Source organism: Zosterops lateralis, assembly GCF_965231275.1.
Source record: "Zosterops lateralis genome assembly, chromosome: 4".
Taxonomy (NCBI): domain Eukaryota; kingdom Metazoa; phylum Chordata; class Aves; order Passeriformes; family Zosteropidae; genus Zosterops; species Zosterops lateralis.
This window is the reverse complement of record NC_139765.1, coordinates 68,264,017-68,277,644: the sequence shown is the minus strand read 5'-3', so window position 1 is coordinate 68,277,644 and position 13,628 is coordinate 68,264,017. Positions and strand designations below refer to the sequence as shown.

The 13,628-nt window shown below is 39.0% G+C and overlaps 1 protein-coding gene across 3 annotated transcripts in view; it reads left to right on the top strand.

Moving 5' to 3' along the window:
* The window catches only part of CELF2 (CUGBP Elav-like family member 2), a 376,889-nt gene that overhangs the window by 335,412 nt on the left and 27,849 nt on the right, over positions 1–13,628 (top strand). For all 3 annotated transcript variants that reach the window (XM_083859037.1, XM_083859038.1, XM_083859039.1), the window contains one exon: positions 934–1,068. In XM_083859037.1, coding sequence (XP_083715163.1) covers positions 934–1,068 — 135 coding nt within the window. The remainder of the gene's footprint in view (positions 1–933; positions 1,069–13,628) is intronic.

Sequence of the window (13,628 nt, the reverse complement as noted above, 5' to 3'; positions counted from 1 at the left end):
TTTTAGTTCTTACTGAAGTATTTCACCTTAGAATCAGTGCTCAAGTACTTTATCTAGTCCAAGGTAAAAGGTGTTTTCCTTTGCATTCCTCTGGAGAGACCAACTCCTGTCCCTCTGATTTAAGGAAATGTCTGCAATTGGCTGTTGCTTAATCATCTTTTTTTTCCATTTCACAAAAGTTTATTTTTTGTCTTCTTTTGCTTGCCACGTAAATTAAATTTAAATGCCTCCATTTCTTTAAGGTTCCCACTAAAATAAAGGTGCATCTCCCCCACATCTTTTAAAATAATAAAGAGACAGATTGACTCACTACACTTAGCATCATAGTCCAGAGTTTACAGCCTGAAAATCCCTGTCTCAGTGATGGGTCTGTGGTCAGGCTAATACTAATTTGATGCACTTAGTTCATATATGCTTTTAGAAATGAACCATCAAAAGGAAATCGGGCACGATTATTGGCTATTCCACAGCTTAACTTTAGTAGTTAAATTCAGAGGAGACATGGGAAACAAATTTTATTCATCCCAATTATATGACCCTGTCCTGAATGTGTTTTAAATGCTAGTTATCTTCTTTACATCCCCCATTGTGTCAGGAAATAATATTGTGTCTGGGCTTCACACAGAGTTTAAATGACTTTTAATTCTACACTTCCCTTAGAAGAGGCACAAACCAGGTTTAATTTTCCTGAAGTATAGGGTTGTGTCTTTGGTGCATTGTCTCAACTCCAAGCTAGAGAGATGAGAAATACTCTTCAGGAACTGTAAGAGGTGGTTTGAGATTATAGATGTCTTAGGAATGAAAAGAACTGAGTTTATTGGTGAGGTACACCCTAAGCTCCATAGCCATTGCAAACAGCGCTTTTTGATGGTTATGATTATGGTGATGATGATTATTACCTGTTTTAATTAACCCTGTTGCTTCTCCACATAGGCATGAACGCTTTACAATTACAGAATTTGGCAACTTTAGCAGCCGCAGCAGCCGCCGCCCAGACCTCAGCTACCACCACCAATGCAAACCCTCTCTCCACAACGACTGGTGCTCTGGGAGCCCTCACAAGTCCTGGTAAGAGCAGAGTTCCTGCTTCCAACACACAAACATGGCAGTCCAGGGCAAGGTGGTAGTTAAAATGCTGATTCCGTGTTGTGTCATAACCTCCGCGCTCACGTAAATCGTGAGGAACCTTTAATAGCTGAATATGTTTTTGTTGCTGTTATTTTCAAGAAAATAACTACTTTTTCAAGTGGTCCAATGTGGACATGTTTACCTTTCCAGATTCATTTCAGAGGCCATTAAAGCCCAACAGACCCATCTTAAAAAACTCTCTGTGAAAGTAACAATTGCATGGGGAAACTTTAGATAAAATTAACTTTTTGCAGGGAATTCAGAACGTGACCAAATTCTTCCCATCCAAAGGAAAATCAGCTGAGGTGGTTCTTTTTATTGATCTTTGATTCCCATCACATGCACATATTGCCTTTACCCTTCATGAATTTTTGTGAAGTCCTTTTTTATTTTGTTCCCTTCTCTTGCTGGATCTCAGTTGAGCTTTCTTCTGCTCCTGAGTACACACTTACAGAAGTGATATCAGATGTACAAGGAATACACAGCCAGACTCTTAACTTCATTACACTAGGCAGAAGCCAGATTTGTGGAGGCAAAAGAGACAGGATAAGAGGTGGAAATGCCTCCATTACCACCATGTGGATTTCCAGCCATGCATGTCTGATGTCTCCAAACCCCTAGAGAGAAACTGGGGCAAATTCAACTTAGGTACCACTTCAGGATCTCCAGAATCCACAGAGAGAGATGCTGATTCAGTGTAGTTACTCTGGGTTTACAGTGATGTAGCTGAGTAGAGAATCTGGCCACTTATTGTTACATAAAGGCTGCAGGGTGTAATTATTTGCATCATGAAGTGTGTTTATTGCTGTTCTAAAAAACATTCATATTATTTTAGACACCACTAAAGAACATTTGTGCTTAATCTTGTTTAAGTGTGTATTTATCCCCCATGAAAAAGTAATTCATGGCAGACTGTTTGAGCTCATCAGTAAGGAAAACAGTCTTCACTGCACAATAGAACTGGGACTGAGCGTGGTGCTGGATGTTAGTGCTGGCCAGGGCTCCCATTATATTACAGTTTTATTGTTTGTTTGGGACAGAGGTTAAATGGAAAGAAGCTTGGCTAGTACTAAGTTTGTGTAGAATTTTCCTGTTTCTGGCATGAGCCTCATCTTGACCTAAAAATAATTTTCATTAGCAACATCTCTGAGAAGCAGGTTGGGTGAAAATAATTTTGGCTTGCTGATGTGTTTTTTTTAAAACCTGAGCAATCTCTTCCCTCTGTCCTGGAGCTGGGACTTAGAACTTTGCAAAAGGCTATTCCCAGTGTCAGTGCTTCCATGTTACACCTGTCTAAATCCCACCCATTTTATAGAAGCAGAAATGCTGCATTTCATGCATGCTCTGTGATATCTCTGCAGTTTAGCTGGTAAATGACTGAGCAGCCCTGTCCTCCCAAGACACACACAACATATCTTGACCTACACTGACAAGAGTTCCCAGGGCAACTCAATGCACTGCACTGTGGTGCAGAGGGGCTGGAAATTCACTTTTTCTTTGCTGCTCTGCAGCACAGTGGCACCAGAATGTTCCCTGTTGTTGTTTTGCAAAAAACATACGCACAGAACTGGATATACACACAGAACCTGGATTCAGCCTTAAGGCCCATGTTTCTCTCTTTCCTCACATTTCTCACTTTCCCTCTCCAACAGCATCTTCTTATCCAGCCTATCTGACTTGCTGTTCCCTTTTAACCTAATCTTGAGGCTCCTTGAGTACCTGGGAGGTTGTTTTATCTGATGTTCTTCCACTGGGCTGGGCAGATATATCTTTGGGGTAACTAGAGTTTCGTATTGCTCAGGTTGGTATTGCAGAGCAGATACCACAGTTTTTTCCAAAGAGATTAATGATTTTGGCCAGCACATTGAACTTGTGTTATTTTCAAAAAATTCTGGACATTTAGCCCTCCAAATAGTGTCTTCAGAATGCCAGTTGCCTTTGAAAATCTTATAGATGGTACCTGTGCACAGGTGTATCAAATATTAGACAGCTTGAAAAATCTCTAATAAGTCTACTGACTTATTTATGTTGCACAACCAACCTAAAATCAAGCCTTGTTAAAATGTTCTTCAGCTTAACCTTCCTTATCTGGTTCCACATTCTCCACCCTATTACACATTTTGTAAACCTGAATAATATCTTCAATGATTCTTCTCTGCTCCATGGAAAATGAATTTAGTTTGATAAAGCCTTTCATAGTAGCTCAAAGTGTTTCCACTAAAACTTGAAATATGTTGGCAGAAAACATTTAAATCTGCCTTTCAGTGTGGGGATGTTTGGAGGCCTTAAGGGTATTTTTTTGGTCTAGTTTTCCTTTAACAGAACACTTATATTTGTTCTGTTTCATAAGTGTAAATTATTTTGTCTGATTTCAAAGCCTGCACTAAGCCCAGGAAGAAATGTTTGCATCTCTGCAGATAATGCATTAAATTGGGATTTCTTAGTTGAGAAAACAGCCCACATTTGGGGCAGTGCAAAGGTAGATGCTTAAATTTAATCCTTTTCTTGATATTGTTAAAGGCAAAATACTGCACAGAATAGAGATGGACATAAGTGTGTACTTCCAGTATGCCTTGGACCACGGCAGCCACATAAATCATATCCATGTTTCTAGCCAGATATATCTCCTCTGAAGACCTCCCCTGAATCAATCTTTGACTAAGAGCTCTTGTTCTGTCCTTTGTAAACTTGTGTCATAGGAGCCCCAAAAGATGGTTGTTCCAGTTAAAATTCATCCTGAGGCGTAATTTTACATGGATAAGATTTAGCAACCATCAGTGCACCACACTAGTACAGAGGAGATGGTGGTCAGGCCAACTTCAGTGCATTGGAAACACAGAAAAACAGGCCAGGAAGTGAGCAGCCAGCGGGACATCTGATATTTGAGGATTTCCAAACAAATTAAACTCCAATTAAACTCTTTCTCCCATACATTCTGACTAAATAGATTTGACCGCAAGAGAGTCTAAGGACACTCCATGTGCTAAATACTTTCTCTTAAGCTTGAAAGAGTATTCATTCAGAAAGAACAGAGACAATACAATCCCCCAAACTATTAATTTTTTTATAATTGTAAATTTATAATTTCAATTTTGCATACCCATGGAAGTGTCTCCCTACAGCATTGTTAGAAATGATTTTTTAAAAGCCTTTGCTTAAAAAAACATGAAAGATTAAGCTTTCATTTTAGTAAAAATCCCCTCAGGCAATAAATAGGTTCTTTTGTCTCTTGGCCCTGGAAAAAAAATTAAAATGGTTTAAATTGCCTATGGTTAAAGTAACTGTTTCTTGCAATTATCAGATGGTAGTGAATAAAAATTAAAATGAAATCATGAAAGACTAAAAACCAGGTAAAGGCATATTATGTCTTTCATGAGTTTCTCATGGGTCTTTTGAAGACTCATTTAATCATCTTTCTTGTCTTTTATTTTGATATGATAATTGTTTCCTTTATTTACTTTAATCACCTCTATTTAGTTAATTAATTCTTCACTTTATTTTCATTTCATTTGCTTAGGATACTTTTTCTGTTTTAAAGACAGTTACCAGTTATATTTCATACTGTTTTAAAGGCAGGTACCTGTAGCATTTCATAACACAAGGATTTGGGCTGGGGTAGCTTTTACTTGACTTCAGGTTTGTCTCATCCAGTTTGTCTCAGTTCCCGTTGGGTGGGGACCTGGAATTTTGCATTTCTTATTAACTGGAAGGGATTTTGGAGGGACTACCTCAACTGTAGGTATCCACACTGTAAATATCCCAATTTTGGCAGGGTGAATCCTAGCTGAGTGTAAGGAACCTTTATTCTCTGCTCCAGAGATTGTCCTTGACACATCCTGTAAATGGATCATGGAGCAAAGAGCTTGCAGGGAGGTCCTATGCCAGAGCCTACAGAGATGCAGAGTTCATTCAGTGGGTGGTGGGAATGCCTGGAGGTGGATGTGAAGGAGAGACATATAAGCTCTGAATCAAAGTATCTGTCTCTAACATTGTCTGACATTTAACTTTCCTCAGTTGACCCACTACCCTAATTCTCCCAAGGGTAATAATGTGTATCCTGACTGTGCTGGGTGGTACAAGGCTAATACAGCACTGTGAAATGTGGATCACTCAGAGCAGGTTGGTAAAAGCCATGTCCAGTCAAGGTCTAAATGTCTCCAAGGATGGAGATTCCACAGCCTCTGTGGGATCATTTCAATTTTGTTCGTTCCTAAATTCACACATAAATGTTTGCTTCAATAACCAGTAGGAAAGCCCTACTGTGTGTAAATGAAGAGATGAAACATCTAATTATATATCCAAATTTATCTGCATGAACATACACAATGTAATTTCTGAGCTATGGGGGGATAGAATTGCTAAAACAGAAGCTAATTCAGTTTCAGACTTAGGAGCCTTCATTTTCCATGACATTTTCACGATTATTTGAGTCTCTAAACTATTATTTATTCACACAGCTGAACTAGCTATTCATGCTTCTGTAAAAAACTCTTTAGGTTTATCTGCTTTGTAAACCTAAGAGAAAATATTTGGGAAAAAAAAATACTGATATGGTAGAAAGTGAGATTCTTTCCCTTTAATGACCTCTTAAAATCCAGCACAGCTTTTGTCATATTATATCAGTATTCAGCCATTAACTCTTACGCTGAAAAAAAAAATCTCCTAAGCACAAAAGTCTAAAAAAATACTCATTTTCAGACAGATGCTGACACTGAAGAATAACAGTCTCCAAAAAAGGAAGACTGTGAAGTATAGAATAAACTGAAAAAGAAAAAAAAATATTACATTGTAAGAATTAATTCATTCTTTCCCTCTGCCCAAAGCAGAGAATTGTAAGTTATAACTATCATCCGTGGCTCATTATTTTCTCTACCCCCTAATCTAGTATGAAGATTGTCTTTGTTAGTTGAAGGTGTTCATGTTGTGAGCACAATTGTTGAAATGGTCGAGATTTTATGGAATACACAAGATGCTTCAGCTGAGAAGCAGTGGAGAATGTTCAAATAACCATTCTTGGAAGATTTGCTTTTTGTTCACTCCAGCACAATACGTTTTTCTCCAATCAGTGGTGCAAGGCTGCCACCGTGACATTTTGTTAGAGGCCAGTACACCCACAGAGATAGTTGTGATTTGCTTCCAGGATGATCCAAAAATAACCTTACCAGTAGGTGTGTAGGAAGGTCTGACAGTTTGCTAAAGACTGAATTGAAGTAGATGTTTCATGTTGGAAAAGATCAGTTTAAAATGCAGACTGGCACTCGTCGTGCTGGAGTGCAAACTGATCATTTTTGTGCCATTTCGTGTGGAATTAATGCATGTTCCATTATTGTAAAATCATTTAAAATAAGATTTATTAGTTTTGCAGAACATAGAAAACTTACCTAGTACAATTTTCATTATTTTTAGGATACAGTCAATAAATGTAAGACATAGCTTAAATAAAGGTTTTAAAATACAGTGTATGTACAGTACACACACTTAACCCAAGCAGATGTTTTTTTAATTTTGTATTTAAGTCTAGTTATATAAATATCATTGTTACCTTAGTAACAATGGAGGACAGAGAATTTCAATGTCTTAACGCTGACCTCAGCACCAATATTTTAAAAAAAAATGTTTTCAAGGAAGCTGTGGAAGAAAATCTTGCCTTAGCACACCCACATCCCAGTACCTGTTATTGGACTGCACAGTTCAAGGAGATTTGTGACAGGACAAGTATATTCTTGAACTGTTGTGTGTCAGCTGTCTTACATACGTGGTGTTAAGTTTCTGAGTCTGTGGTTAGGCTCCTAAATAAATGAATTGATTTTGACTGCTCTTAGTGCCCAGAGATTGTGCTGCTTCTTGGAGAGATATATTAGTACTAAGCCCATCTGATAATTAGGCCACTCTTAAACAGGCATGCAAGCACAAGTTGGAGCCAAAAATAGGAAACTGGGCATGTATTTTTGACCTATATTTGTATTTTTAACAATGCTTCAATGTGTCCTAAATGACTAAAGAAGAAAAGAGTGGGAATTGTGGCTAAGAATCTCCCAGAGTCCCAGTACAGTAAAAGGAGAGGTGATGGATTCATATGGAGCCTCCCTGGAGCAGCAACTGTCTCTCCCTGGTGTCCTCATTGGAAAAGTGAGCCAGTGATAACCTGAAGGATGATGATGGCAGCAGACTGGCTATTGGTTTGCTGTTTGCATATTTGTCCCTTAAAATGTAACAGGTCTTGGTACATTCTCCTCTCAGAAGGGTTTCTGAGCAGGTGCATCAGGTCAGCCTGAAGGATCCCAGGGAGGTTCAGGCACTGAATGGGCTCAGGGTGGGCAGAGCTGCTTTGTGAAGCAGTGTGAGGCTGCCTGACAACTGTAGGAGTCATTTTGGCAAAGTTCCTTATGTGTTTTATAATCAACATTATCAATTTATGAATTTTTGGTACAGAAATGTCCAGCTGTTCCCTCAGAATTCCATTAATACTGAAGGATAGAAACGTGCATATTTTCAGTCAAGCATTGTGCTAGTTAATTTTTTTAGGTTTGTTTTTTTTTTTTTTCTTTCAGGAAGCAGCAAACAGTACTAAACCATGGATTAGTAGGATCTAATTCAACAGGAGACATGTTTGTTTTTTAAACATTATTACATTATCATCTTCCTAAAGTATTAAATCCATTGCCTTAGCACATTTCAGGATTTACTTTGCTTGCAGTATACAAATAACACGTATAATACATTATATTTTGTAAGTGTCTCTCTACCCCACTCTTAATCTCTATTTCAAGCTACAAGAATCCCAGTTTATATAAAAAAAAGCTTTTTTTTCTTTCTGTTGGAAGCACTATTTGAAGTTCATTCAGGGTTGCTTTCTGCTAAGGAAAGATGATAGTATCAGCTTGCCTACACAGGTAGATATGTGAGCTTATATGTAATATATCTTACAAGAAGTTACAAGCCCAGAAAATGCTGCAGTTCATAATACCCAGGAAATAATGTAAATCTTAGAAAAACTCATGCATTTGAAGAAGCTTTCAACTACTGCCAACACTGTTCCTTCAATCCTACTGGATTGTGCTTGTGTCCATGGATACTCCTGGCTGTTTACCCAAGGCAGAAAAATATAATTAATAGTAAAACATATTAATTTTAAAATCTTAATTTTATTTTTAAATTATTATTAATGTCTTTACCTAATTATTTTAACATTCTCTCAAAGGAATGAGCTCCTTTAATATGGGGCTACTGAGCCATTTCATGTAATGGCCAAACAAAAATATCTGCAACAACTGCATGAGTTTAAAACTAAGTAAAGTAAACCCTCGAATGCCTTTGCTGTTTGCAGAACAAAAATGTGCAATATGGATGAAAAGAACTAGTGTTACAGTGAACTCAATATGACTTTAAAAATGGTCTGCAAAGGACCTGGCTGAGTAATTTTACATGAGGAAAAATAATCCTCAAGTTCTGCAGCTCCCAGGGGTGAACAACTGCATTTTTTGGATGTGCTATTGCAATGAGGTTGTGCTTGCACACCCCACTTACAAACCCATCTGCCATGGAAATAATTGTGTGCACCTTCAGGATTCATAACTCCTTTAACTACAAACTCAAATTTTCAATATATAATTTAGCTCATCTCTATTCTAAAATGCCATGGATAGGTCTCCTAAGTGTCTGAAGGAAACAAATCTTTTAGAAACATTTTGTGACGGAAAGACAAACACTTTCCAAGGACTCTTGACCTGATCTTAAGACAGATACATGGGAGAGGTGAAAAAGAAGATGAATCAGGCCATCCTTTGCCATGTACTAGAATTTGAATTGGCATATATGCATGTGGTCAGCACTTGTAGAACAAGAACATTGCTTACCTTGAATGATAGCCTTCGACTCCGCTGACACTCTTTTTTTCTTTTTTTCTTTTTTTTCCTTTTTTTTTTTTTTTTTTTTTTTTTTAATGGAGAGATGCTACTGCATGTTGTTTGTCAATGCTTAGTGTTGAAAGTGTGTCAAAGATGTTGCAGGCACACCGGGGGCCGTGTGAAGGAACCTGTACTCCAGGCAGGAGATCCTGGCCTCCAGTAGAGCCTTCTTGATTTCAGATCAGAAATTCTTCAGAAAGTGATTTCTAAGTGGCTGTATTCTGAAGTGGCTCCACATGGAGGTCATTTCAGCATCAGGGCATGCATCTCGGAACAATAGCCTGCTCCACATTGTGTGAGATAGCTGTAATAAACATGAGAGCACAGCTGGAAGTTCCCTGTAGAAATGGCTTTGATGTGAACTCCGTGGTGCTTCAACGAGCACAGCCACAGCCTTTGGCCCCACTGAGTAAAACAGAGTCATAAGTGCTCAGTAATTCTTCTTTGTTTTCCTCATATTGTGCTGATTCAATTTGGTTTGATTTCAGTTAGAGTTACAGTTGGAAATATCTGATGGTCAGCTATGAAGCTGAACTCAAGCCAGTCCACTGTGCATTATTATTCTGTTCCCGAGCCACTCTAAAGAACTTCCCACCCAAAACCAAAGGCAATTTATCATTGTGATGTGCTGGGGAGAATGCACAACATGTTGCAGGCACAGTATTGAGGTACAACTTGTAGTTTACTCTAGAGGTGGATGATCTTCACTAAAAATGCATTTCAAAAAAAAACCAGAAGCCTCAGCACAGAATTGGCCCAGAATATTAACTTGCTTTTTACTCTCTCTGTCTCTCTGTTCTCTCTTCATCTTCAAAATCTCATAGGAAAATGTGCCCTTAAACACAAAGATTCACAAAACCAGCCTGGATTCACAGACATGCCCAATCAATAAACCCTTGTTTGTTAATATACCTTCTGCTAGATAGATAGATTTGGAGGAAAATTATGGGACAGAGGACTAGAAAACTACAAAAATAACCATTTAATAAGCTTGTCTGCCATGAATGTAGTACCTTTGCATTCTCTGTTTTCTCCTCCTTCTTTGCACTGCTGTGGAAGGCCCATGGTGTAGACACTGTAATTTCATGACAATCATAAATGTCAAGTTAGGTGTTAACATAAACAAGTGATTAAAATGAGTGTCCCTGATTTTCACTTTTCCCGTGCTTTCTTAGCTCTCAAAAACCTATGCAGTGCTGAATTAGTATGGATTTGTGAGCCTAAAATTATTCTCCCATTGTTGAATTGGCTTCTGAATTTGCAAATAATTTGAATGAATTGGTTCACCTCTTTGTGTCTTCTGGTTGTTTTTTTTATTATTATTTTTCTTGTATAACTCAGTGTTCACAAAGGACTTGGTAAAATATAAACCTGTTTTCAGAAAGCCAGAACCAGAAGGATCATCATGGGGAAAGACTCTTTCCTCTCCTCACCTTCTCCCTCTCTGTCATGCTTGCTCTCATTTGCACATGCATGCACACGGATACAAAAAAGAGACCAGATGTTGAGTGCATGGCATTCTCTCCTCCTCCTTTGCTCACTGCTGCTTCTCTTCCCCTGTTCCTTGAGAAAAAAGGGTCAATCTTTCATGGGCACAGTTCACCTGTGAGTAATGAAGAAGCAGAGGGGCACTGACTTACTGGAGAAAGGCTGTGATATTGGTATATGTCTTTCTATATTGTCATTCTTGTTTCCCCTGACTCTTTCTCGCTCTCTTGCTTTTCTGGTGCTCTTTCCCTAGAGTGTATCTGTCACTTTAATTTTATCCTATCCAAGCACAAGCAGAGCACTTAAACTTCCTAGAATCTTCCTTTTTGACATGTCAGACAGCACTTCCAAGATACCAGAAAATGTGCAAGTTTTTTGCTTCTTTCTCCATACCAACGACAATGTGTTTGTCAGAGGACCTTATGGAAAATATACCTCTCCAGACCAGGAAAATCTGTCTCACCTTTGCTAAAATCTGCCCTGAGAAACAAAACTAGGGCTGCTGGTTCTGTTAGCAGCAGCAAAGCCACCAGTTTGTGCAAGGGTGAATACTCAGATTGGCTGGAGATCACCGTAAAGGGCAGACAATTTAATGCCAATCACACATCCTAGTTAGATTAGAATACTGATGAGCCCTAGTGAAAGGCCAACTGCATCTTCTTTTAGCAAAAAATATTAAAATGCCCCCGTTTCTACCCCTCCCCCTCCAGATTCTCCACAAGAATAAATTAAAACTTGGAGGTGTGGTTATTATTACAGAATAATTAGACCCCATGGGATTAGAGACACTCAGCGTTTGCTAATGCCCCTGGGTTGTGATTATCTAATAATGATGATGCCTCTGTCATTGCTTAATTATTCTTCCCCTTTAAAATGTTCCTTCTGCAGTCAGAGCCCGTAGAATGTGCTCATTTCAGCCAGAAACACCACTGCAAATTCCTGAGAGCAATGTCACATGGGCACCATGATTGACTTGCCCACTTCTCCCCCACACCATGTTTATAATCCTCATTTCATAAGCTCCAGCATTACTATATTTGAATCATTCCCCTTTTCCATGAGACATTTCATTTGCGTGTTGAGGAGAAAACTCTGCGGCCTCCGTCTCTTCAAAACAACCAGTTGGTGTTAGTGCCACATAAAGTTAACACACCTTAATCAATTGACCTTAAATATATAAGATCAGATCTGTGCAGAATCCCTCCTAACTCCAGGTCAGTTGTCCAGACTCCCATCTACATAACAGCCTCCTACAGCTGGGTGCCATTCTCTGTTTAAGAGAATACCACCACAAAACTAAGATAATATAAACCAAAGTTGGAAGCTTTGCACAGACTTTGTCCAACTTTGTCAAATACCTTTAGTCTTTCAGTCAGGCCAGCAGGTGTTCCTCATGTTTAGATACAGTTTTCAAGACACAGTTCCAAACATCGTTGGTTATTGCAACTAAAGATTAGAAAGAAAACAGGGAACACAGCCCTAATCTGATTATCCTTAAATCCAGTGTTGTCTCTTAGCTTTATTATCCCTCTTGGACTAAGCAAGGGACAAAGGCACATTTTGTTTACCCAAGAGATTTTGTGTACTAAACAAAGATTTTAAATTCAGCTGGCTAAAATTAGAGATTTCTACTTTGGGCTTAATATTTCTTTTTCTCATGTCCTTATAATTCTCTTATAGACTCTTAATTTTTTTTCCTGTCCCTGACTGAGGAGCTGTTAGAAATATTATTTTTTATTTTCTTTTTTATGGCCTTTACTCTCTTTGTGTGATTTCTTTATATCCTTTACAATCTTCTACTGTGATTTTATTTTCTGTTGCACATTGCTGAATCTAAGAGAAATCTAAAACCTCAAGGAAAGATCCAAGGTCAGAACTTCTTTTGTTAGATGTAGATTGGGCCCCAGAAACCTCACCCACACAGTGTGGTTGTGACAGCCTAGAATCCAAACCACAGATGAGAGTTAAGTGACATATTCAATGTCAACCTCTGTTTCTGTAAACAGACCCAAGAACAGAAGAAACTGATTCTACTCTTCAGTTTTCAACACATCTTCATTCTTCAGCCTTCTTTCATTCTGCCTTAGTGTGAACTGACTTTCTCTCCTTTTCTCCTACGCTGCTCTAATTCCCATAGAATAATTGAGGTTGGAAGGTCAGTCAGGGCGTCTGTGGCCCAACTCCCTGCTCATGTGAGATCAGGTTGCTTAGGGCTTGATCCAAACAAGTCTTTAAAACCTCCAAGGACATGGATGGAGAACTCTGGGTAATCTGTTCAGTGCTTGACAATCCTCACAGTACAAATATTTTTAATTATCTCTGAATGGAACCTCCCTTGTTTCAATGTACTACTCCTCTTTCCTCCAAGTACTATTTATCTATGTAGTGGATGACCTCCTTTTTAGAACTGGGAGGCTGCTTTAGGTTCACCTGGAGCCATGTCTTCTCCAGCCTGAACAAGTCCAGTTCATTACAGGATGATGCTGGAGCCCCTGACCAACTTGCTGACCTTCCACTGAACTCCCTCCAACTGATCAATGTTCTCCTTGTAATGAGAACCCTTCCTCTCTGTGGAGGAGGGACTCAACCTGACAACAGAAAAATAGGAAGGCAGCACCAGCTGTTGGGAAGAAAATGGCACTGACTGGCATGGAAATATGAAGCCATTGAATGAGGAGCATTCATTTGGCAATGAGGAGCCCAAATCTGCGTGTGATATTTAGATGTGAAATAACAAACACTGAGTAAAGAGGAAACCTGGATCTCCTGGCTCCTCTTCCACAGTCCAGGATGCTGTTTGATTTCTTTGCTGCCAGTGCTTGCTGCTGGCTCATGGTCACCTCCCACCAAGACCCCCACAGGTCCTTTTCAGCAAAGCTTGTCCCCAGCCCATCCATCCCCTGCTGTGTTATTGAAAGGGATTATTCCTCCCCAGGTGCAGGACTTTGCATTTATCCTTGTTAAATTTCATAAGGTTCTTATTGGCCAGTTCTGCCCATCTGAATCTCTCTGAATGGCAGCCATTTAGTCAGCACCAGTGTCAGATCCATTTTATCTGGCCCTTGGAGTCAGTGAGCTCAGGGAGGCAGCAGAAAATCAGAAATA